The sequence below is a fragment of the Pseudomyrmex gracilis genome, unplaced genomic scaffold (assembly GCF_002006095.1).
Source record: "Pseudomyrmex gracilis isolate BER0280 unplaced genomic scaffold, ASM200609v1 scaffold_299, whole genome shotgun sequence".
Classification (NCBI taxonomy): Eukaryota; Metazoa; Arthropoda; class Insecta; order Hymenoptera; family Formicidae; genus Pseudomyrmex; species Pseudomyrmex gracilis.
The window spans coordinates 1-24,996 of NW_018020883.1; the positions used below are offsets into that span (position 1 = coordinate 1).

General features: G+C 44.0%; 5 protein-coding genes across 6 annotated transcripts; 2 read left to right on the forward strand and 3 right to left on the reverse strand.

Annotated features, from left to right (window-relative positions):
* The first annotated feature begins 898 nt into the window (after positions 1-898).
* On the forward strand, positions 899-2,156 carry LOC109859910 (40S ribosomal protein S10-like). Of its 2 annotated transcripts, none has more exons than XM_020438620.1 (3): positions 899-963; positions 1,395-1,536; positions 1,737-2,156. In XM_020438620.1, the coding sequence occupies exons 2-3, from the start codon at positions 1,396-1,398 to the stop codon at positions 2,076-2,078; spliced, it is 483 nt and encodes a 160-aa protein (XP_020294209.1). In that variant the 5' UTR covers positions 899-963; position 1,395; the 3' UTR covers positions 2,079-2,156. The 2 variants fall into 2 exon arrangements, with proteins under 2 accessions (XP_020294209.1, XP_020294210.1); XM_020438621.1 differs by lacking the exon at positions 899-963 and adding an exon at positions 981-1,101.
* A 370-nt stretch (positions 2,157-2,526) lies between these two features.
* On the forward strand, positions 2,527-24,551 carry LOC109859906 (pseudouridine-metabolizing bifunctional protein C1861.05). Its single transcript, XM_020438615.1, has 9 exons — positions 2,527-3,103; positions 3,210-3,572; positions 3,659-3,998; positions 4,082-4,206; positions 4,432-4,491; positions 15,791-15,996; positions 16,077-16,276; positions 23,833-24,068; positions 24,170-24,551. The coding sequence occupies exons 1-9, from the start codon at positions 2,855-2,857 to the stop codon at positions 24,464-24,466; spliced, it is 2,076 nt and encodes a 691-aa protein (XP_020294204.1). The 5' UTR covers positions 2,527-2,854; the 3' UTR covers positions 24,467-24,551.
* On the reverse strand, positions 16,695-18,007 carry LOC109859907. Its single transcript, XM_020438616.1, has 4 exons — positions 17,840-18,007; positions 17,672-17,738; positions 17,233-17,570; positions 16,695-17,160 (listed from the first exon to the last, which is right to left on the reverse strand). The coding sequence occupies exons 1-4, from the start codon at positions 17,874-17,876 to the stop codon at positions 16,892-16,894; spliced, it is 711 nt and encodes a 236-aa protein (XP_020294205.1). The 5' UTR covers positions 17,877-18,007; the 3' UTR covers positions 16,695-16,891.
* On the reverse strand, positions 19,259-21,243 carry LOC109859908. The gene is made up of 2 exons (XM_020438617.1): positions 19,861-21,243; positions 19,259-19,700 (listed from the first exon to the last, which is right to left on the reverse strand). Exons 1-2 carry the CDS (start codon positions 20,135-20,137, stop codon positions 19,312-19,314), a joined length of 666 nt encoding a protein of 221 aa, XP_020294206.1. The 5' UTR covers positions 20,138-21,243; the 3' UTR covers positions 19,259-19,311.
* LOC109859909 lies at positions 21,510-23,248 on the reverse strand. Its single transcript, XM_020438619.1, has 2 exons — positions 22,936-23,248; positions 21,510-22,617 (listed from the first exon to the last, which is right to left on the reverse strand). The coding sequence occupies exons 1-2, from the start codon at positions 23,069-23,071 to the stop codon at positions 22,115-22,117; spliced, it is 639 nt and encodes a 212-aa protein (XP_020294208.1). The 5' UTR covers positions 23,072-23,248; the 3' UTR covers positions 21,510-22,114.
* Positions 24,552-24,996: the final 445 nt, after the last annotated feature.

Sequence of the window (24,996 nt, forward strand, 5' to 3'; positions counted from 1 at the left end):
TAGCTCACACTTCATGCACACGCAATTTCACTTCTTAAGGACAACATTTAATTTACAACTACTATACCAAAAAAGTTGTTCTTAAGAACTTATTCATACACCATTCTTACTAGGGTAGCTCACACTTCATTCACACGCAATTTCACTTCTTAAGGACAACATTTAATTTACATCTACTATACCAAAAAAGTTGTTCTTAAGGGCTCATTCATACACCATTCTTACTAGAGTAGCTCACACTTCATGCACACGCAATTTCACTTCTTAAGGACAACATTTAATTTACATTTACTATACCGAAAAAGTTGTTCTTAAGGGCTCATTCATACACCATTCCCACTAGGGTAGCTCACACTTCATGCACACGCAATTTCACTTCTTAAGGACAACATTTAATTTACATCTATTATACCAAAAAAGTTGATCATAAGGGCTTATTCATACACCATTCCCACTAGCATCGCTCACACTTCATGCACACACAATTATACCCGTTAATCACAACATTTAACTTACATTTACTATACCAAAAAAGACAATTTAAAGGGCTCGTCGATACACCATTCACACTAGCATTTCTCACATTTCATACATGTACAGGTATATTTTCTAATTACGTTGTCAAACATAATACAGATATGCACACAAACATTTGGATAATAAGAAAAACATACATAGCAGGAAGTACGTTCACACACACAACACACACTTATTTTTTATATGTTTTATACGGCGGTAAGGAAACACTTTTTCACTTTTTGGAACAAGAGTCCTAGAGAAGTCGCGATGTTTTTATTTGGTTTTGTTTTACTTTTCTGCGGCATAGACGATAGAGGCGCTGTTAATCTCCGTTACAGCACAAAAATGCAGACTAGCAGTTCGAGATTTTGATATTGTCAGATAGATGGCGTCTTTGTGCCGATGGTTCTTTCCGTAGGAAAACGTGCACATTGGGAGTTTCAGGTACACAAATTTGTAGAAATATCCGGTTTAATCGTAATTTTTTCTGCAAGTAGCAAGAAAACGCAAGATTTGTCGCAATTTCTAGTCTTTTCGTCAAATCAAGTATCTCGTTATAGTCACTTTCAGTTTCGTGTACAAGTACGTGTAATCAGTGTGTTTATGGGTATATGTGACACTTCTTCCTTTTAAGTTTTTCAAAAATAATACAATTACAGCTTTTTGTGTAATGTCCATAAAATAGTTGGGTTGGTTTTCTTTTGTACATTTTTCTTCAACTTCAAATCATCAAAATAAAAGTTGTATGTCAATTCAAAAGGAAAACACTGGGAAAGAGTGGACAAATCAAAACATGTTTTATTTATGAATGAGCTTGTGTGTTTCACATGTAATATAAATTATAATTACAGCATTTTTTTATTGTTATTTTGTAGGATGTTGATGCCAAAAAAGAATCGTGTAGCAATTTATGAGTACCTTTTCAAAGAGGGAGTCATGGTTGCGAAAAAGGACTTTATTGGTAAACACCCTGAACTAGAAAATATTCCCAATTTGCAAGTTATTAAGACTATGCAGGTAACAAATTTCATTATTTTTCTTCATACTTCATAAGATATACCTGTTTACATCAACAATAATACTAATCAATCATAAGATCAGTGTGTTAAAATACCAAGATCCTTAAATTATTCAACTTGGACATTACTACACCAATATTTTAACAATATTTTTATAGAATTACTTATTCAGTGTTTTTTTTTTCATTCATTTTTTAGTCTTTGAAATCTAGAGGTTATGTCAAAGAACAGTTTGCTTGGAGGCACTTTTATTGGTACTTAACCAATGACGGCATAGAATATCTGCGTGCCTACTTACATCTGCCGCCAGAAATAGTACCGTCCACTTTGAAAAAGCAACCAAGATCAGAGACCACAAACAGAGGTCCGAGACCAGCTGCCACCAGATCCGAAGGATCGAAACCAACAGAAGATCGAGCGGGATACAGGCGGGGTCCGGGCGGTCCTCCTGGCGCTGCTGACAAGAAGGCGGATGTTGGTGCTGGTACCGGCGATCTGGAGTTCCGAGGTGGTTTCGGTCGCGGAAAATCTCTTCAATAATTTTGTTATGTACAAAAAAACATCTTAGTCATGTAGGTTTTATTGGAATAAACAGGTATTTCCTATATTCGAATAAAACTGCGTGATATATAATTTATATCATTTTTATTTTATTGGCGCTCTTCTGTACCAATATAATTCCTTTTCTATGAAAAGAAATTTTATTCTTTATTACTGAAGTAACAAATTGATAACAAAGCGTTAATATCCAAAACGTTCAAGTTTGACATCTCGCGTCCTTTCCTGGAGAAAAATAACCTTTTTTTTATGTTCCCCTCTCGTTATTTTTTAAATAAAAAACTCGGAGAAAATGATGTATTACGTTACTTCAAGAAATCCGATTTGAATCGTTCCTATCGATTGATAGCTGAACACGATTAGAGAGTCTCAAGGAGACAGTTGTAAACTCACGACGTCACAGTCGCTTCTGATTGGACAGCTGAAAAAGCTGCCCACCGAACTATAGTTTCTCAGAGAGACAATTGCTTTTGACCGGACAAAGAAAAAAGCTGCCCGGTGACGTTACGAGTTTGCGACTCTCTAAACACGATTATCGCAACGTAGCGCTATTCCGTACGTACTTACATACAGACATAAAACAACGAACTGGCTTTCGATCAAGTTCCCGTTTTTTTTTTTTAGTCTTTTTATTTGAAACTCGTTCTACGTACAGAGTTTGGTTCGGTATAGAATATCTTATCTTTTCTTTTTTTTTATCATCAAAAGACACGCGTCACTTCGCTTATCATTCATTTTACTTACGCGTAAACCGCGTAATGCATCGACTACGCTCGTGCGACTTGACGGCTAAACTATGGAGGAAACTGAACAACGCGCTTACGATCCATCGCCAGCGACGATCGATCGCCGCCGTGGACTCGCTCGTTTACGGACCCGAAGTGAGTGCGGCCCGAAACAACGGACTGCCGATCGTCGCGCTGGAATCGACGATCATCACGCACGGCATGCCGTACCCGGACAATTTGAACACCGCGCTGAAAGTTGAACAAGCGGTCAGAAAACAAGTTCGTACAATAAATACGTAGCACGCTTTTCAATAGTGGTTTTTCACAATTTTTAAATTGAAATAATTTTACGCGACAGTGAGCATTAATTTCTGATTCGCTTCAGGGCGCTGTGCCTGCGACAATAGGAATCATAAGTGGGAAAGTGCACGTAGGCTTGAACGCTGAACAATTGGAGATTTTGTCGAAAGCGGATTCCGCGAAGACCGCGAAATGTTCACGCAGGGATATATGTTGGGTCGTGTCTCGCGGATTGAACGGCGGAACCACAGTCAGCGCGACGATGTTGATCGCGCACGCAGCGGGTATCCCGATAATGGCAACAGGTGGTATCGGCGGTGTTCACAGAAACGCCGAACTCACTTTTGACATCAGCACGGACCTGACCGAACTCGGACGCACACCAGTGGCGGTTGTCTGCTCCGGTGTTAAATCCATCTTGGACATCGCCAAGACGCTGGAGTATCTGGTAAGCGAACAAATACGCGCGCGTATTTCGCGTTTGATGTTCATTAAAGGTTTCTTTTGTGAAATTTGCTCTTTTTGTGATCGCAGGAAACACAGGGAGTGTCGGTGATAAAAATCGGGGAAACACCGGAATTTCCAGCTTTTTATTGTTCCGAGACTGTGGATAAAATCGAGACGCCGTGTCGAGTTTCCAACGCTAAGGAAGCAGCTGACGTTGTGAGGGCGCAGAAAAGATTGGCCATTGACACGGGGATGTTGCTCGCGGTCCCTATCCCCGCGAAATACGCGTTGAAACCGAGCGTCATGGATTCTGCGATATCCGAGGCTTTGAGAAAAGCCAACGACGCGAATGTAACGGGCAAGCTGGTTACGCCGTTTCTTTTGAACGAGATCAACAAAATCACACGTGGCCGGTCTCTCGAAGCGAGTGAGTGCAACAAAAACAAATGCGACACCTAAAATACACGGTAAACAAAACACAAACCATTACTGACGAACATGATTGTGCAGATATAGCTCTCATAGAAAACAATGCTAAGGTAGCGGCAGAAATCGCGTTGAATCTTTGCGAAAAGTCGTCAACATCCCATGATGGACCTGCTCCTATCCGGTCGATAATATCAAGAAAAAAACCGGTAATTACGACAAATATAAAATACAATATAAATACAAGTAAATATAAACTTACAATATATAAATACAAGTTAATTATAAACTTATAATAAATAAAATAATTTTTTAAGACAGAGCGAAATTGTTTGAAAAAGTTCACTTCGCTGATAAATCGCGTATTGAAACATGTCACATTGCTCTGTCTGCTGATGAACGCGGCACTTGATGTTAATGTCCTCCTATTTCAGGTGGTGATAGGAGGCGCCGCTCTGGACACCGTGCTGCAGGTGAAGGAGCCCGAAATAAACGTAAGTCAAAGAGAGAGAGAGAGATCTCACAATCAAAATTATACTAAATAACCAATTTTTTTTTTGTATTCACATTACATGATACAGAACAGTAACAGTATTTATATACAATTACCACCATATTCTGTTTTTTTTTCTTGTTTTTTTTTTCTTGTTTTTTTTTTTTTATGTACATTCAATAATATCAAATAATCGGAACTCTCGCGTAGAATAGTTAATGGGGGGGGGAGAAGGAGGGGAAGAGTACAGTGTGTTATGTTTTTTTTTTGTTTTTTTTTGTTTTGATTTTTTTAACAAACGCTTTATAGAATAGCAAACCTATGAAATACGACCGTCACAACCATTGTGAGACGACGTATGTTTATGTAACTTAATCGAGTATATAAGACGCAAGCTTCTGTTATACACGACATTACGAAAGGTTCATCGAAAACGTAAACGCGCTATAATTGAGCTTGTGTGATTTTAACTTTGTTTTTTGTTTTTTTTTGTTTTTGTTTTTTTTTTGTTTTTTTAAACTACGTACAATTGTTTTTAATGTTCGCCGTTCCTCTTTCACTAACAGTCTTCATATACACTTTTTTGTTTCGGTCATATACTCACGCACACATATATATGTATACATATATGTATGTGTGTGTGTGTGCGCGCGCGCGTGTGTGTGTCATATCTTTCATACAGTATTAAAGTACGTAATCAAAAGCCCTTAAGAAGGTGCATATACACTTCTCTCTCATTATGTCGCGCTACGATCACTCTATAATGTGAATTACTTCATTTGCAACGTCGCGCGCGAAAAAACGTCGACATGTCGAAAGAAAAAATTGAATCGAAAAACAAATCCAAAGCGCTGATGTTTTCGCCCGTCCGTCTTTAAGGAACATATTCGATGTTAATTGCAAAAACATCCAAAAATTGTAAAAAAAAAAAAAACAAGAAGAACACGGTCAGCAATGTGTTAATTGCAATTTGCACGTAAATTTGATATTTTTTTTTAATATTGCAAGAAGATTTGTTTTTGTTATACGTTTTTTTTTCGCGCGACGTTGCGAATGACTTTGCTCGACCGTACCTAGTATTAGGTTGAGATACAATAATAAATTGGAATTTAAAAGCAGGCACTATTTCGCAAAAGCTTCCCCTCAAGTCTCTTTCACGTTTCTTCTTCACTTTTGTTCTTGTATATTGTACACTTAAGATAACCGATTACAAATCGCTACCGGTTGTTTGTTTTGAACTTTTGGAGTCTTCCTCTTGCAGTGTGTGGTTTTTATTTATTTTTTTTTATTTTTTTTTATTTTTTTTTTTTTTTGTCTCTCGGGATATATACCGCACGAATAAAATATACAAAGATCTAAAATTCGCCTTCTCGCCTCTTCTCTCTTCTCTTGTCCTTCGGTTCTTCTCCTAATAGGAAAGTGGTGATACATTAAATATATACGACACGATCGAAGCGAGTTTTTTAAACATCTCATCGTTTGTGTGTGTGTGTGTGTGTTGTTGTTGTTGTTGTTGTTGTGTGTCGAGAGTATATATGGTACAAGTTTTTTTTTCGCGTGTCTCTCTTCTTTCTTCGGAACTTATATATATGTATATATATATATTTCTTCTCGACTAATTAATTAAAAAACGGTTGGTCTATATCTCTTTGTATATAACATCTTTTTATATATATATATATATACTCTATATATATATATATATGTATATTCAGTGGCAGAGGCTGTGTGTCTGCGAGGTGTAAGCTTCGACATATTATTAGCTCGTTACATTCAACAATAACTCGATGGTCTGATTAAGAAAGAATTAATTACACTGATGAGCGAATTACGTTTTGCGTGTCGATGGGAAAGGAGAACAAAAAAAAAACAGGGAACACCTTTTCTCCATCGAGAGAGAACGAAAAAAAAAAAAAAAGAAAAGAAAACGCGCGGCGATATTTTAACTCGCTAACAACGGCCTATATATGGGGGAACGTTTCAGGCTTCGCGTTTAATAAATTACCCTGTTATCCAGACTAGTGTTGTATTGTTTATAACTCGCGGAGAGATGTGGGATATCAGATTTCGTGACACATAAATCTCGAACTCTCTATCTTCGAGACAGACGGGTTTTCAACGTAAAAAGGTATACACCGCGATATATATATATATTATATTGATCAGATGGTATTATAGAAATGTGCGTGTAAAGTGTCTGTATTTCTGTGTGTGTGCGTGAATTAACCGAGATATAATAAATCTAAGAGGTTCTTCTCCTTAAGCAGACGATCGACACTTAATATTAACTATTGTACGCCAGTATATACAGCCTACTGTAGTATTTGTATTCGTTATCATTGCATCCCCATTAATTAAATGTGTTAAACCCTAAGATTTTCTTTTTAATCCTAGCTAGGAAGCCAGTTATTTCATATGAGTTTTTTTTTTTTTTTTTTTTTGTCTTTGTTTTACGTCATGTCTTTTTTTTTCATTTTTCTTCATTCTTACTTACGGGGGATCTCCATTATATCGGGATCCAACGCGCGGTGTCGTCCGCGATGATGATGTGTCGCGCGAGAAAGAATAACATTTTAGATAAACATTTTCGTTTAATAAATGAAATCGAAAGAAACGTGCAAACACTCTGTGTGTGTGTGTGTTTTGCGTCACACCCCCGGCCCGCAACAATGGAGATCTAGTTACAAGGAACAAATTGGTATTAGCTACTTGCGTGACGCGCGTTTCTCAGATGTGTGTGTATATGCGTGTACGTAGAAAGCAATTGAGAAAAACGAATCGATCAAATTATTCGTATCCGTATGTCGGGGAAAAATCTCTTCCTCGCTTTCACTCTCTCTTTCACTCGTCGCTCTTTCTCTCTCTCTCACTCTCTCACTTTCTTTCGTTCACCGTGGCGGCGAGGAACAAAAGCAACGCGCGGAACTCTCTTGGCCGAGAGAGAGAGTCCGGGTTTTGCCAAGACAAATAAATAATTTATCCAATTCGAGAATGAGGGAAACGGGGGCGACGGTTTTGGCAGTAGTATCATCACAATGTTCTCCCCCGTAACTGTCGTTTTGCGTTCTGAAATCATCGCTAAGTTGTCGGACTGTTGCACAATCCCCCGTGTCTTATAACACCGTTCGGGGTGCATATATTTCCGCGCGCACCTACCGCGGACAGAAACGCATCGCGTCTATAGACGGTGATCTTCTTGCATTATTAAAGCAAACACGTGAAGTTGGGAGAAAAGTAATTTCGCGTCTCTTCGCGAACAATGAGAGCTATTAAACAAAGTTTTAAAGTAAAAGTTCTTCAACGAATGACTAACTGAATCTCTTTTCTCTTTATATTGCGACGCGCTTGTTGACGGCAGCGGCAGCGCGATGTGACTCAAAGTCACATCAAAATAACATCAAAGAAGAACGAAATTTCGGCACAAAGAAAGAGACAGAGATATTTTGCGCACCATATAGAACAAAGGTGAGGAACGAAGTTGGAAGTCTGAGGAAGAAAACAAGAGCCCCCGTTTATTTATAGACGACGACAGTTACATGTTCGACTTGTGACGTACTACTCGGTGTGGTGAATTGTCGGCATATGTTGTCTTCGCAGATGAAGGGAGAACGGCGCGCGCGACGACGATAGACTCTCTCCGTTTGGATGACGCGCGCGATCGATCGGATAATGATGACGATTTCGTTCTGCTCGGAAAGCGTAAGAAAAACTCACTTACACTAAAAATTAAATCTACAAAAGTAGCCACACCGACCATGCGAGGACGGAAAAGACATGTATGTATGTAAGGTACACACTTGCGAAGAGAGTTTCGATAAAGGGGGCTGGGGGGAGGGGGGAGAGGCAGTTCGATGAGCAACTCTTGCGCGATGTGCAACTGTCGTGCGACACGCTCGCGCTCGCGCGCGCAAAACACAGCGGAAAAAGGTGATATATATGTATATATGTATATATATACAGGTAACATCTATAAAAGGTCGAGAAACTCTGCGGAAAGTGGTTTTTCTAGGAGGACATTTAAAATTAACCGCGCGCGTACACTCCCATTTGTGTAACTTCGACGATGACGAAATTAGCGATTTATGTGACCGCGCGCGAGAAAACGCCGACCGTAAATAGAATTCTGTTCTCTTCGAACTGTTTTTTTTTTTTCTTTTTGTTTCACGCGGGTCACGAGAGCAACTCTCTCGCTCCGCTTGTTTTAGAACGAATCGAATCGGGGGGGAGGGGGAGGAGGGTACAGCGACGTTTTGCGATCGCGCGCTTGGATAGAGAACGACCGACGCGCGAGCGAAGGGGGTTGATGATGCGGGGTTGTGTTTCGAAATGTTGCGCTCCCCCCCTCTCCCCGCAAGCCGTGCGCGAATTTTCAAACACTCCTCTTCGCGAGTCTTGCCTTACACAAACAACGAAGATACTCTCACTATTGGTGTAACATATGTTTTTTTTTTTTTTTTTTTTTTTTTTTTTTTTTTTTTTTTTGTTTTTTAAATTTTTGGCTCTTCTTTTTTTTTTTTTTTTTTGCTTTTTTTGTTTTTGATTTGGTCTTTTGTTAACATTTAGGTCTCGTCATGATATCGATTTTTTTTTCTTTTTTTTTTTTTGTTCGCTTGGTCTCTCTCTCGTGTGTCTTTGCGCCTTCTAATTGCGGAGTGGTTACACAATGCCGTTTTTTTTTCTTTTTCTTTTTTGTCTTCTCGAGTGTCACGTTGTATCAACCCACCGTACACACCGGCGAAGATAAAACGGGAGGCGAACAATGCGGGAATAATGTGTGCGCGGTAACTTGTCAACCTCTTCTGTCTCTCGCCGATCGCGTCGACGACAGCGATGACACCGTTTCCTCATCCGTGCACGTTGTCTGTTGGACTCGCGCCAGCCAGTAGCTCGTTACATGTGTACGTATTTATGTGTGTTGCTCCTTTTTTTTCTTTTTTTTTTTAAAAAAAAAAAAAAAAGAAACTAGACTGTCTTAGAGGAGAGTGTTTTACGCGTCTTATTTGTATAACGGTATGTCAGCGCGCCGATTGCTCCTGTACAGGAAACGGTTCGAGGTGCTTCGCCACCATCTCCATAGTCAGGTGCGCCTGTTCTGACCTCCCGTTACGGTGACGCCCGTGCCCGGACTGGCGCCGTTCGACAGCAACAGCCTGCGATTAAACTCACGCATCTCGTAGTTGTTGTTCCCGTTGCTCTTCTCCCGGTTGCCGCCGCAACTGTTGTGATTGTTCGCCGAGGTGGGCGTCGTTTCCTCGAGTATCAGGGCGCAGTGGCTGTTGGTGTCGCTGTCGGCACCGCCGTCCTGCAGATTGTTCGCCAGAAGCGGATGCCGGCCGGTGTTGCACTCATCCGATTGCAGCAACAGCGACGCGTTGCCTGAAAATACAATAATGATTCTCTCGTGTCGAATTCTTTCCATCACAATTGTTTTTTTTTTTTTTTTTTTTTTCCATGTCTCCTCTAATCCTCACACGTACCGGAAGGCGTTACCGCGTTAGGCAGAGTTGTGCGTCTTGCGATACTTCCGTTGTTGGCCGTCTCGGGTAACACCTGGGAGAAGAGCGACTGCGCGAACGGCGTAGCCGGCGGTGGCGGTTCCCGCAGCATTCGTATCTTCTGTATCATCTCCCGTATCTCGTAACGCAGTATACCGAGGAAGCAGAACTTGGTGAAGGCGATCACGCAGAAGCCCAGGACGAAGAGCAGATCACCCGTCTTCTTCAGCCAGCGCCAGAGTGTTTCCTCGCAACCGCGCGCGTACGGATGCACGCAGGGCTCGCTCATGTTCACACTGGGTCCGCAGCAAGTCTGGGGCAAGCGTCCGCCGAAGTTGTTGGGCCCGGTCATTCCGCAACACATGAACTCCCGTTGCAACCGATCCCATTGCTCGCTGAATCGCGCCTCCTTGCCGTAATCAACCTGCGAAAAATCATCATCATCATCATCATCATCATCATTTCACGAAAACGTGACAGCCGCTAAGAGACTCTCGAGAAAGAGAGCCACGAGAAGAGGTACTTATCCGTGCGCACCTGCAAACGCAGCCTGAGCGTGGGTCTGAGCTCGGCGCGCATCTTCTCGAACTGGAAAAACCAAAAGACGCCGATGATGGCGTCACCGAACAGCAGCAACAGCAGCACTATCCAGTAACAGTGAAGCAGCCGGGCGCTGAGCCGTCTGGCGGCGATGCAGCCGAGCAGCTGCACTAGGCCTAGCTGTCCCGCCAACGCGAAGTAGCCGTAGACCGCGGTGAAGTCGTAGGCGCGAGGCACACCCGGCACCACGTGTCGGCGCGGGTCGCCGGAGAACAGAAGAGTCTGCGACACCGCGGCGGCAAAACCGACCGCGCTACCGAACAGCACCAGGTTACAGGCGTATATCCAGAGACGGTAATATCGCATCGCGACGTCCTGACCGCCGGCGAGTCGTTGGGACGTCACCGACGACGACGCCTCGTTGGCGACGTAATCGCGGCTGCTGCTTCTCCGTTCGTTCCTTTTAGACGTATCGTTATTGTTGTTGTTGTTATTGTTATTATTGACGCTATTGTTGTTATTGTTATTGTTATTGTTGTTGTTATTGTTCGTGGTGGTCGTGGTGTTGGTCTCGGTCGAATGCCGGTATTCGTCGCGATCGTCTTCCAGTAGGAAGAGAAAGGGCGGCTTCGCGCTGCAGTCCTTCGTCGCTGTTTTTTGGCTGTGCGTCGACTGCGGGGTGACTGAACGTTGCAGCAGCATCACCGTCATACTATCGTGCCACCCTGGTGTGCGTGTCCTCGTCGTAAGGATTGTATACCCCGCGGATGTGGGGGGCCTGAGTGGGAGAGACGGCCAGCGCGTTGCACCGTTGGTGGATGGCTACCACCGCGTGTTTAACTACGCGAGCGGTGAAGGCGGAGAGGAGGAGGAGGAGGAGGTCGATCCTTTACTCGAGACCGGCGCGAGTCACGCGAGGCACGCCGTTACTGCATCGCCGCACCGGAAGGTCATTCGTGGTAGCATTCATGGTTCCTCTCTCTCTCTCTCTCTTTCTCTCTCCTCGTGTCACGCGCGCCTGTGTCCTGCACCGCTTCGCCGTTGACACACCGCGATAGCGGGTATCCTTTCCGGTGTGGTTGTTCTTCCTGCGGAAACATGCGAGAAAGAAAAGACAGGAGAGATCAATTTCCACACGCGTGAAAAGCATTGTTCGTAAATCTTGTTATTTAGTTTTCCGAGTTCTTTTTTTTTTCTTTTGAAACACAAAGTTACGTCGTGAAGTTACGTCGTGTCTTCTAAAAGGAGAAGTTTGTAAATGCTCACGACGTTAGCGGATTTCTAATCGCTCGCCGAGATTACGGATATATATATATATATATGTCGTTCGGTTTTTTGTTCGTCTCTCGTGACTAATAATGAGAGACTAGGAATTTCTTGCCGCCTTGACAGAGATACTCGCGGAATTCAACACCTGACGTGCGTGCATTTCGAGCCGGGAATAGCGGCGCGGAGGGACACGGAAGGGAGGAGAGGAGGAGGAAAGAGCGAGAGGCTAGCGTGCGCCTCGGCGAATTGTATTTCTTTCTGACAGTTGTAGCGTGCGATAGGCGATTCTATTTATCGATCGTCCTGCTGCCTATGTAGCTCCTCCGACGGTGGGACGGAGATAAATCGCGAGAGATAGAGAGAGGATATGCGCGCCCGAGCAAGTGATATCGGAATCGCCGCCGGGCTCGGCGAACGAAAATTTGTCCGAGGACAAGCAAGTAGAACAGAGAAAACAACATTTTAGAAAAACGAAGAAAATCTTGGGGGGGCGAGAGAGAAAGCCGGAGAGAATTCTATTCAGACTTCATCGTGTAACGAGAAAAAAAGAGGAGGCAAGATTGAAGAAACGATACGCTGGAAAATACAAATTTATCAAATATAATTTGTAAAATACGCGAGCGCAGATTTCGGAAATGAAAGAAGATGCGAAGTGGAGAGGAAGGGAGCGATCTCGGCGCACACAAGAAAGAATCTGCGAGAATCGAGGATCGCGCCACGGCGATTGTTCAAATCTACATATCGCCGGTCGAGGAGAGGACGAGGGAGAAGAAACTCGATTTGGTAGCCGGAGCGAGCGATGCGCCAAATCATGCTCCCGTTTCCGTGCATCGGCACTCGCCGTTGCATGCACACAGGCCGTCGTGGTGACTATACGCGAGTGGCGCATTGTAACGAAAACACGGAAGAGCGAGAGAAAGCGGGTAAGGGCCCATCGATCGTTCAAACCTTGCGCGTTAGCGCGCTCCCCACGTCGACGACAAACCGAGAGGGAGAGAGAGAAAGAGAGAGAATGAGAGAGAGAAAGAGAGAGAATGAGAGAGAGAGAGAGGAAAGGATATTGACAGAGAGCGCGTTTTACCTCCTTTCGTCCTAACGAAGAAACGATTCTCGTCTCGGACGAGCAGTCAACGTCCTGGCCGGCGTCCAGCACTGCCTACTTTGCATAATTCCGTGGTAGAAAAAAAAAAAAAACGGAAAAAAAAGAAGCACACGCGCAGATCGATGTCGCGTGCGATTCTCTTTCTCTCTCTCTCTCTCCCTCTCTCTCGATGCCGGAGAGACGTGCTTGAACAGGCACTGGTGCGCCTTCTACGACAGAAACGAGAGTGATAAAAAAAGATTATCGAGAGTAGTCTGTAATTAGATATCGATGTCATATCTCTCTGAAAGGAGAGAAGCGCGAAAAAGCGGGAGGGAAGAAAAAGAACGACGAGGAAGTGCGCGCGCGCGTCCACGAGAAGAGGGTAGGAAACCAGGAGGAGAATTTGTGTGGAGAGAAGGTGGCACAAATGGGAGGGAACGTGGCGGCAGCGGCGACGGTGGTGGTGGTGGAGGGTTATGCAATCTTCTCTTCCCGACCTTCCTGAAGGAATTTATTGGCAGCTTGTAAAACGGCTTGTCCTATTTTCGCCGCGTGCAACCACGCCACGTAAACGAAGGACGGAATGATGTGATCGCATGTACGCATCATTATTACAGCGGAGCGTCTCTCTCTCTCTCTCTCTCTCTCTCTCGTGTCGCGCTCGTGCTTGTCCTTCGGTTTTAATCAAATGCCGATTATACGCTCGCGCGTTATTATACGATCGCGGCGGCGGCATCATCATCGTCGCGCGAACGCGCTTGAAATCATCTGTCTTGAAATAACATCACATCCCTCTAACAAGCGCCGCGTGTAAAGTACGCGCGTGGCGGATGAGATTTTGCGTGTGTTGTAAAACGAGAATAATCGCACGCGCGCGCGCGCGATTCCGCGCTTGTTTCAGAGAAAATTTTCAGCTCACGAGGCGGATCGAAGATCATCGAAGACCCGATGATGTTCTCACGCGGCGAAAAAAAACGGGAATGATTTTTTATCGTCGCCGCCGCGCCGTTTTAATCACCGGTTTAGTCGATCTGTTGTTTTTTTTTTTTTTTTTAGATTTACCTCTTTTTTGCGTGGGATTCCTGGGGACGGAAGGCACGCGCGACGTGTCACGAGAAAACTGTCCTTTTCCTCTTGCTTTGGTCCTTGACGAAAATTCCTGCCGTATGTACTTGGAGGAAAGTCTTTTTCTTCGGGGAAGATCCTCGTGTGTATGCGTGTGTGCGTGTCAGAGAAAGTTCCTTTCTTCAGATGAAAAATGTTTCATTTCGAGAGACAAAAAGAAAGAGTGTGTGTGTGTGTGTGTGAGAGAGTCGTCTTGATTTGTCTTCGTCGACGAGATTTAATGTTTCGCGTATAACAAAAACGAGACGACACTCGAGACAGAGAGAAAAAAAAAAGAAAAAGAGGAACACGAACCCCCGATTGCCGAAAGGTCAAGACTCTCGATATGGTAGCTGGTTGTATGCGTCTCGTGAAATCTGTCGGGTCCCGGACACCTTCTACGACACCACAGACTCGCACGTCGTCGAAATCACGGATCGTGATGCGATCGTTCGCGATCGGTATCGCCGCGGATTGCTGCCGCGATCGGGCGTCGTCAGTCGGGCCGACCGTATGACGGTCGGTGATGCGTGCATGAGGAGGAACGTGGTCGTCGGCGTCGTCGTCGTCGCGTACGTAGCGCTACCTCCACGGGCATCGCCGCCTCGAGAATCCTCGGCAACGTCGTCCACGTTGCTCATACCTGCGCGTGTCGCTCTCGGTATCTTTTCATGTGTCGCTTTCCCGCATCTTTCTCAATCAGCGGCGCTTCGGTTTCTTTCTTTCGCAAAAAAAAAAAACACCCTCCTGTGTTTCCTTTGCCGGCGTTAACAGCCGTTTTGTCTCGCGTGTCACTCTAGTCCCGATTGTTGTTCTGGTCACCGTCCTCGTTGTTTTTGTCGTCGTCGTCGTCGTCGTCGTCGCCGTCGTCGTCGCCGTTGCCGTTGTCGTCGCCGTCGCCGTCGTCGTCGTCGTCGTAGTAGTAGTAGTAGTAGTAGTCGTTGTCGTCGTTGTCGTTCTCGTCCTTGTCCCTCAGGTTGCAGTCGACACTCGGCAAGGCCGCCGCCAGCCGTGGCGCATGTCGCTCACACACGACGCTTCGTGGCACGGCGCTTACGCGACGCGCTGCTTCTCACTGCCACAGATCACGCAGAGTCGAGAGCTCGTGCGCGCGACGTCGAAAGCGTCGTCGCGACGCCGCGGCCACGATCACAGCTACGACGCTTCTCTCTCTCTCTCTTTCTCTCTTTATCTCGTCCCTTGCACACCAGCGGCGCATGAGATAATGTTGTACCTTACGGAGAACGCGATTTATTTTTTTTTTTTTTTCATCCGTTCCCTCTGTCCCGTATACTCTTTCCGTTTCATCCTCTTGGATTCCGACTCCCGTGAACGGGGAGTATCATCGTGGAAGAATGATCGCGCGGTCGTGAACGCCGTCCCCCGAGAGACAGGCGACCGGACTAGCAATGAACTACGGCACAGGCGCGAGGGGGTCGACGGCTGCCGTCGTCGTCTCTCCCCGCGAAAAAACAAACTGGACGAGAGACACGGGAGAAAAATACAAATGCGCGAGGATTATGGGGTTGCGGTTACAAAGAAAGATACAAAAAAAAGAAAATTATAAAAAGGAGTATAGGCACGTCGCGGCTTAATATTTCACGAGCAAGCTCTGCTCGTTTCTTTCAGCGCACGTGACTCGGAAGTTAATGGGGGCTTCGAGCCCCAAAGTAAAACAACGCGCTCTTTTTTTTTCATGCAATTTGTTGGTGTTTACTGTTTGTAATTTTTTTTTTTTTTTTTTGGAAGGATCAAACGCGAGAAACGCGCTCGCCTCAATATAAAATTTTGAGAGATTTTGTGTTTAGAGCGACGGCAGAACACACGCCGGGCGAAGCAGACACAGCTGCGGCGGAGTCGGCCGTAACATCGCCGACGCGCTCATCAAGCTCGGTTTGGAGAACACGCGACTGATATCCGTCGTAGGCGACGACGATCACGGAAGAATTATTCTCGGGAGTTTAGGACCCGCCGGCGAGACCGTAAAACGAACGTCGGACGTGAACACCGCAAGGTAATCTTTCGCGGCCTTATTTTTTTTCTTTCCTTTTTAATCTCGCTAAGAGCCACGTGCGCCAATCCGACGATTTTCAGATTTACAGTAATAGTGGACGCTAATGGCGAGTGCCGCTTCTGCATTAGCGAAATGGAATCTTTCTCCTCGATCACTTCGGAATTGATAAATGAACATCGCTCGCATCTCGAACAGGCGAGTCTCGTCGTTATCGATGGCAATCTCGAGCTCGACACCGTGCGCCGCGTCCTCGACGTCGCGTCGCGCGCGAACGTTCCAGGTGAGTGCGCGTGTGCGAATTTATAAAATTTTTTTCGCATTTAGTTCATTACATTACATTATAATCCAAGTAAGTCGCATTTATTGATAAGTTTTATATATATTTATAATTTTTTTTTTTCAAATAGAAACGTAATTTCGTCTATTTGTACATACAAACTATATTAGCGCTCTGTGTACTAACGTATAATAATATAAAATATATATAAAAATCTCACAAAATAAATCTGTGTTTGAGTTACGCGAATAGATAGACAGCTTGTCATTCATGTGTATTACATATGCAGAGTGGTTTAGAGAATGAGAAGTGTAAACACATTGATCAAATCGATTGAGTATACAATAATATCGCGTCACCCGTGTTAAATAAATTCTCTCAAAGTAATTCTCTTTTGCAATGAGACAAAACTTTTTTTGTGTTCTCGTTAAAAAAAAAAAAAAAAAAGAAGTTTTGCGCTCAAAGCGTTACTTAAGAATTATAAAATTGGACGGACTTGAAGTCGTACTTCGGCGTGCGTGATCAGTCTTTCGTACATAGATCTGTTACTTCATTGGAACAACAAAATCCCCCACGCTTCGAAGTTCGAGATTCGACTGTCGAACGATTCGACTCGACTTATATGTATCCGCTTCGAGACGAGAGAGTCCCGTGATGGGACTGCGGATTCGGCTGCATCTGCATCACCAGATTGCGAGACTCCTTGCGCAATCTGTAACCCGTGCGCGCGTCCAGGTACAGAAAAAAGGCGGCGACCGTGTGAAACATGAAGGATATGACCGCGAGACCGTACGCCCACGACAGGTGATTGAAGTTCGGATACATCAGCCAGTCCCGGCGCCAACACTGTCCGCCAAAAACGGACACCGACAGGAAGAGGAGAGCACCTGAAAGAATTTTAATGCGATAATGATAAATCGAATAAGAATCTTCCCGCGAAACGTTCGTTAAGTTCTTACCAGCCACTCCGGAACACCCACACGCGACCGACGACAGAATCCACTCGTAATGCAGTACGAATCGCAACGGCCAGCGAACCCAGATCAAACTTATCACGAAGAACGAGAAACAGGAGAGCAACAGGGCTATTGTGACGAACGTCTGAACCACCATGAGCCACACCGGCAACAACCACTCTCTTATGACGTAGTACTCCTGCGAGAAGATGTGATGACAGCCGTTGAACTGCTTGTCGAACTGATAGCTGGGATAACGGAAGTGGTCGAAGCAATATTCCCAGAGTCCCATATGCTTGAAATTGCTAAACGTCTCTTGATATGATTCGATCCAATACGGGCTGGAAGAAAAACAATTAGGGTAGAGAAGAGATATCGGCAATAAAAATTGCGAGACGAGATAATTCGATCGAGAGATTATTAATTTTTGAGACACGCTCACCTTATGAAGGCCATCATTAAAAGAAAAAGAGCCCCAAACGTGAGACTTCCGCCAAATACAACAGCGTCTACAAAAGCCAGCATCAACAAATTATATAGTACAGGTTACCTCAAAGTGAATGTTACCTGTGCAATATTACGATCTAAATTAATTAGCGCGATCACTTACTTGACGCTCTGTGATAATCCTGTTTGTTTGCCGACATGGTGAGTTTTTCGGACAATTTGACGCGAAGCCGATTATTTGTGTTACAATTATCTCCGCTCGTTAAAACACTCCGTTTATGTCAAAACACTCACCACACCTTAACGTCGTCCTCGTTCATTGTTACCAACCTCATTGTTGGAAAGATTCCTTATCGTTACACCATATTACAAATGGCGTCGTTCGGAGATATTTCGAACGGTTTTTTTTTTTTTTTTTTTACACAATCTCTTCGTCCGTTAAAATAATTAAAATTAAATTTAAAATATTTGCACATTCAAGTGGAAGCGGTGGAATTGAATTAGAAAATAAAACTTGGAAGTTAGAAGTTTTATTTTAAATAATAAAAAGAGGACGCGGACGGGGGACATAAATTTTTATTTTATACACGTAATTTCACATATCTCAATTTTTCGTTGTTAAGAAAATGTTAAATTTTCTCAAATATGTAAGACCGTTGTTAGAAGTTGTAAAACATTTGTATGTATGTTACATTTTGTGCGACATAGTCGTGCGTAAAGCTCTGAACAATATACACAGGGTGTCTGACAACCAACTATCAAGCCGACGTGTGTAAATAGATCGGGTCATTCTTAACAGAAAAGTTATTTATCATTTTGCAAACTTCGCAATAGTTAGTAAGATATGAATTAATAAATGTGTGCCAATGTGAGCGCGCGCGGAGGGTAACGATCGGACTCTATTGCACTGATTATCAGCTGTAAAGAAAAATGGCTTTTCTCATGCAATGTCTTAGCATCTACCTACACACGTCGGCTTGATAGTTCGTTGTCAGACACCCTGTATATGAAAAGACCACAGAGGAAGAACATGATAAGTCACATTTTTGTAATTTTAGAGAAGAGAGCGATTTTAAAGTTCAAAACGTATACCGTATTTCTGTGTTACACGTTTGATAAAAATGTTATCTCTATGGAATCTATCAAAAATTTCTTTTTCTCGCTTTGGATAATTAAAACTACTCTATTTTAACTACCTACAATATTTTAACTACTACAAATAAAACAACATCAAAAAGAAGAAAATCGAACAAAATTGACTCATCAAGTTCTTCCCCTGTGGTCTTCGTATGAGATTCGCGTGTATACGAGTGCAATATACAGAGTGTTTCTTAATTACGTACGTAAAGAGAGATATAAAATATATATCGTACAAAAATATTGAACTTACGCGTTAGGTCTTAGTCTCTAAGCTTAAAATAATATACAGCTCGTTTGTACATTCTACAGAGATTCTTCTACGGTAAGAAATTGCGTTTCTCGTGGACGGAATGAGAGATACTACAGACTTTTTTTTTTTTTTTTAACAAACCGACGTTTCTCGTTTCGCGCGACAAGTTTTTTGTTTTTATTTTTTTTGCGCGCGCACGCGCGAAAACGCGCTCTCTTGGTTAAAACAACGTCATCGGTTTTTATTCAGGCGCGAGATTCTAGTTGGAATCGCGTCTGCGACTCCTTCACGTAGTCCCGTTTCTTTCGTTGCACGGTCGCCTCCACCAGAAACAGTCCGCTCGCGATCAGCAACAGCACGCTGCCGATCACGCCCAGAGCGAAGGACCATCCGAGATAATTGTTGGCGTGTCCGGGCATCCATCCGTCCTTGTTCCCAAGACAGGCGAATATGATGACCGCGAGACCGCCGCTGAGACCGCTTGCCAGACACAAGTAGCCGATGACGGTTATCAGCTCAATGTATCTCTTGCGCTCCGGATCGCAGCACAGAGTGAAGAGCAGTATCAGAATGAACGATATCAGGCTCAGGAGAAAGCAGAACGTGAAGAACACCTGCGTGGCCACCATGAACGCTGCAACAAAGAAAATTTCGTCGTTATGCTCCGTTTCATCAAATGACAATGATTTTCCGAGTCGAAAACTTGTCACAAAGATGTGCAACAATGATATTTGACGTGTCGGAGCTTGTTATGATTTGTTGTGTTAAAGAAACTAGCACAAATAAATGCTTACGAGGCAGCAGAAAGCCACGGATCTCGGAGTAGCCCGCGGTGAACGGATCGTAGACCCATCTGCAGCCGACGAAGAAACGTCTGGGCGCGTCGGACTCCTGGGGATTCGGCAGCGACCTGAAGCAGTGCTGCCAGAGACCAAGTCGGTCTAAGTTGGCACCGGAGATTCGCGGGTCGCTGACCAGCCACGAGGGCGTGCCGAACGCGACGCACACGCACACGAACGCCACCAGGAACACGCCGACGCCGACGTTCCCGGACAGACTCCTCTTCTTCATTCTGTTTCTGTTGTCGCGCGCGCGCGCTTTCGAGGTGAGAAATTCGTGGGAGAGAGCGATAAAATATTCGCACACGTCGTCGCCCGTCCGTGTTTGTGGACGCGCAAACAGACAGTCTCACAGTCTCACGCGAAATCACCACCTGATGATGACGGACCCGCACGACGCGGTCCCACGGCACTAATAAACCACACCCAAGCGCGCCGTGTTATTGGCGGAGCTTTGAGCCTAACACAACCCGAGTCTTCTCACCTCGAACCACGCGCAAGTATCCCACGAGTCGAGCGAGTAACGTAATCGAGTACTGCGCAGGAACGTGCGCCAAGGGAAAAAAGAAAAATCTACCCGTCGCGGATTCACACAGAGAACAATTGTTAATAACAGATTACACGAAATCGAAGTTAAATGTCGATTAAAGGAACAAACGCGAAATAAAAGAGAGAGCGTTCGTTTTAAAAATCGCAGATCTTTTGAGATTTTTTTTTTAGATTCAAACTGAACGTCGAAACACACTGGTGGGCAATCGCCGACACTTGTGTGAGATGAATGTTACGCTCCTTACTTCGTCAAGGCGCAATGTGTCACATTTTGTGTGTCACATTAATTCAATTTACATACACGCGTTTTCTCTCTCCTCGCATTCCAACCTTGATCATGTAAAGCCGAGCCTGTAAAGCAGATCGCGAATAAATACGTTACTGTACGAACGCGCAAATCATTGCGTAACCAACAGACACGGGGGAACGCTCTTTTTCTTACGATGTAACACGCACTTCCGTCTCTCTTCTCGGCCGATGTTCGTTTTCTATTTTTTTTCTTTTGTCCTTTACTTCTTCCCGTCGAAAGCGAGATTAGCGTTTCGCAAAGAAACGTACGTTCTGTTGGCGGAGGGACATGAATGAATGTTAATTCGCACTTCCGCACGAATCATCGGCTCGAGATTCTTTGAAGGAGAAATGTTACATATGCGTCACGTCTTACAAAGCTCATACATGACGCATTATTTTCGTAAACCGCAGCGCGGTTGATATACGCGCGACACTGCAGAGAAGATTCGCGATCGAAATAGAATGTAAATTGGGCCAACGACTCTCTCACGTACCACCCTCTCGCACGCGAGACACAATATCTCCGCGATTCGAAAAACGAATTCGTGTTCGCGAGAAGTAGGTCACTTCGCAAACCGTATACATATATATATACGTACTTAATTGACTTAATTTGCGTCTCCGAGGATTATCGCACGCAATTCGAGCGGTTCGGGTAACAATATATATACATATATATATTGGCGAGGTCGTAAAGAGTCGTTATCTCACTTGTTCATCTCAACCCGCATTCGAAGTAGAAAAAGACTGGAGTTTCGGCAGTATAACTATTAAAAGCAGCATCTAAATGCGTTTTTATTTACATACATAGAAAAATTAGTCTACAAAGTCTGTATCTCAGACCGAATACAACGGACGGACTTTCCTCGATATGTGTACGTTTTTTTTCTCATCGGTACACGTTTAACGGCACTTGAGAAATTTTATATAATTTTTTTCTTTTTTTTTTCCGTAAAAAATATATATATCCTATAACTTCAATATCTCAACGCAATCTCAGACATTGTTCTGTAGATTTTTTTAATTTCACATGAGTAAATATTTAGATAGAGTAAAATATATATATATATATAGATGATGTAACAATGTAAAATATTAATAAGTCTTTGAAGTTTTGTCTATATGTGCGTGGATGAGAATTTTTGAGTGGAGCGGTCTCTCTCTCTCATGATGTTTCAACAACCCTTTGAGGACGACGAATGTTTAACGTCGAAAAGTCTAGTCGCACTCCTTTTGAATTTAAGAATCATTTCTACAAACTTTTATCGTCGATCCATGTTTGAAAAAACAAACTTGTGATGTCGAGCAAATTTTTTTGATCCCATCCCCAAAGGGTCGACAAATATCGCGGATATTAATTCGTTATGTGCTAGATCGTTGTGTGCGTTTTCTGCTCCTCGTTCAATATTCGCTCTTGCTTCTTCCTGTGCCTTCGTCCCTCGATCAGGAACAGAGTTCCCGAGGCCACGAGGGTGAAACTGCCCACAACGGCCAGAGCGTACGACCAGCTGATGTCGTTGTGCTCCCAGTTGGGCATCCAGTCGCGTCCGTCGCCTCTGGCGCCGAAAATAATGACCGCAATGATACCGCAGACTCCGGCCAGAGTCAAGTTGCCACCGGTTGTCCACAACAGCAGCAGAAACTTGTCGTGATGACGGGAGCAACAGGTGTACAAAATGGTCAGGAAGCTTCCGATCAGCAGCAGAGTCAGACAAAGCGTGAAGAAGAACTGCGTGGCGACGAAGAAGTCTGGCAGAAGTATGTCGTGTATGATGTAATATTCCTCTTCGAACACCCACCAGCATCCGTAGAATCTGGTGTCGTAGAGATGACGCGGATCCTGGAAACCGTGGAAACACACCTGCCAAAGACCTGCGAAAGAAAATTAAGCTTTAAATATTCTGTCTTCTTACGCCCGAAATTTTTATCTGTGTTTCGATATATCATAATCGTTAACATAATGAGGAGAATTATTAAACGAGACATTTAGGGAAGAGATGTCGAACGCAGTTTTAAATCGAAAGTAAAATATTCGTTGGAAACATAAGAATCCGAACTACACACACTGGTGATAGTTTTGTGATCGAGTGTTTTGAGACGCGCGCAATATTTATGGATTAAAATTTCTACAATCTAATCTAATCTCTTCTCGCTCTCGCTCTCTCTATCTATAATCCCATGCGATCTTACCGATCTTGACAAATTGCGGATTCTCCAGTTTACCGTCGGTTTCCAGCCAATTGGGTGTGGTAAAGGCGATTATTACCAGAACAAACGCGACCGCCGTGCATATGACGGCGGCCTTGCCCGTCTTCGTCTTACCCATCGCTCAGACAATGCCGAGCGCGTAAAAAATATGTAACAAACGCGGTGTAATGAAAACTTACGTCGCGATCATCTAATGCGACACCGTATTGTTGTTACTCGCGCTCGTCCCTTTAAGAAGACGCGACCGAATCACGCGTCCATTCTCGGAATCAGTTACTAACTCGACGCGCAAACGCCAGAGTGCGTTACACGTTCGCATTGTACCTCTCTCCTCGAAAGAATTTTTTAATTTTGTTAACGCTTGTTATCTGTAAGTCGCATGTATTTTTTACTCGCACGCGTTTGTTACAACGTAGTTTTGTTATCTTTTAAATTTATATTTAATGCGACGAGAGAGAATAGCAATGTTGAAACAATTCAGTTTCGCTCGATCTTTGTAATGGAAAATCGAATCAAATTTTATATAAATTTTATTATTTCATGGACTGACACAGGTCTCCCAGATCCAAAAATGTAATTTTTTTTTTGAACGGTACAAAATTAGAGATTTCTTCAATTTTTTTTATCGACGTAGAATCAAAAAATACTAATTTTTTGAGGATATTTTATTTTAAAATCGCGTGTGGGTCTCACAGACCCGGTCTGTCCAGGTAACTTTTTCGGAGTTTGTCCAGGAAGGACATTTATTATTTTATTTAGGACAAGAAATGTATTTTATTTCTTTTTCAACTTTATTTCTGGCCGTTTTTTCTTATTAATCAAAGCTAATTGACGGTAAATTAAAAATTGTAACTTGTTTTTTTATTTTCGCTTTGACAGTGTGGTTCGAGCCTACGGACGTCAGGACGGCAACGAGGATATTCGAGGCCGGACCTCATTGGAAGGATGTGTTGCACTTCGTCTCGCCCAACCGAAACGAATTGAAACTCATAGCAAATTGTTTCGACATTCCCGTTCCTGAAGATCCGGACCTGGCGGCTGTGAAAAATATTGCCGAGCGATTAAACGAACACATTCCGGTCGTTATAACCACCCTGGGCTCGCAGGGAGTGTTGGTTAGTGCAAATATATCTGAAATATATCCGTTTTTCAAATCAACAAACGGATTAATTTGCAAGAAATTTATTGATTTCCCGTTATACCGTGTGTGTCACAGGTGACGCGCAGAGCTTCGTGGGAACGGCCGTTTTACGACGAGAACGGTCAGCTGATCGTGAACTCCCCGACCGCTGACTCCCGATTGTATCCCGTCGCGGACGTTCGTCCGGGCGAGGTGCTCAGCGTGAGCGGGTGCGGAGATTGTCTTGCGGCCGGCATTATTTGCGGAATCCATCGAAATCTGGACGAGGCCGCTTGTGTCAACGCGGCTCTGAAAGCGGCCGCGTTATCGCTGAGGTCTTACGAAACGGTTCCGCAGACACTCACGTCGCTAACCGGCGACTACAGATCCTAACAACAATACATTATATTTAAGCAATACAAAAGCTTTCGCAACAAGAGATTATTTTTAATCAAAAATACAATTGTAAATAAATTGATATTTCGACCTTCAATCTGTCGCGATAACCGCGTCCGTTCCGTTAGTTAGAAGACATTCCGTTGTTGTATAGGAAACATGTTATTCTTTCATTTCGAAAAGTAGACAAACACGCGACAAAGCGCTACAAATTGCGCGCACACACGTAAGACGCGACACGGAGCCGATCAAAAAAAAAAAAAAATGTGGGTCCATAATTCCTCCTCGCACCTTCTGCACCCAGAAACGAAAACGCAAACGTGAGCGTAGAGGACGGAGGAAGAACAAGTGTACCGAAAGTGCAAACGTGCAACATTGCGAGCGGCGGAGAGGGGGAAGACCAATGGCGAGGCCCGGGGACGCGTCACGTGTTCGCAAGTTCACCCCACCGCGCCGAGAGGGCGTGATGTGCGAAAACGAGAGAGAAACAGAAGCGCGAGCGAGACGAGCTCAGATCTGGTGATAAG

Bases quoted from the DNA above. Each gene is read 5' to 3' on its own strand.
- LOC109859906 (XM_020438615.1), top strand. From the start codon at position 2,855: ATGCATCGACTACGCTCGTGCGACTTGACGGCTAAACTATGGAGGAAA. The intron at 4,207-4,431 runs GTAATTACGACA...CTCCTATTTCAG, and splicing joins TAATATCAAGAAAAAAACCG to GTGGTGATAGGAGGCGCCGC. The intron at 15,997-16,076 runs GTAATCTTTCGC...GACGATTTTCAG, and splicing joins TCGGACGTGAACACCGCAAG to ATTTACAGTAATAGTGGACG.
- LOC109859910 (XM_020438620.1), top strand. From the start codon at position 1,396: ATGTTGATGCCAAAAAAGAATCGTGTAGCAATTTATGAGTACCTTTTC. The intron at 1,537-1,736 runs GTAACAAATTTC...TTCATTTTTTAG, and splicing joins AAGTTATTAAGACTATGCAG to TCTTTGAAATCTAGAGGTTA.
- LOC109859909 (XM_020438619.1), bottom strand. From the start codon at position 23,071: ATGGGTAAGACGAAGACGGGCAAGGCCGCCGTCATATGCACGGCGGTC. The intron at 22,618-22,935 runs GTAAGATCGCAT...TTTCTTTCGCAG, and splicing joins TCCGCAATTTGTCAAGATCG to GTCTTTGGCAGGTGTGTTTC.
- LOC109859907 (XM_020438616.1), bottom strand. From the start codon at position 17,876: ATGTCGGCAAACAAACAGGATTATCACAGAGCGTCAA. The intron at 17,571-17,671 runs GTGAGCGTGTCT...TTTTTCTTCCAG, and splicing joins TTAATGATGGCCTTCATAAG to CCCGTATTGGATCGAATCAT. The intron at 17,161-17,232 runs GTAAGAACTTAA...AAATTCTTTCAG, and splicing joins TGGGTGTTCCGGAGTGGCTG to GTGCTCTCCTCTTCCTGTCG.
- LOC109859908 (XM_020438617.1), bottom strand. From the start codon at position 20,137: ATGAAGAAGAGGAGTCTGTCCGGGAACGTCGGCGTCGGCGTGTTCCTG. The intron at 19,701-19,860 runs GTAAGCATTTAT...TCTTTGTTGCAG, and splicing joins CCGTGGCTTTCTGCTGCCTC to CGTTCATGGTGGCCACGCAG.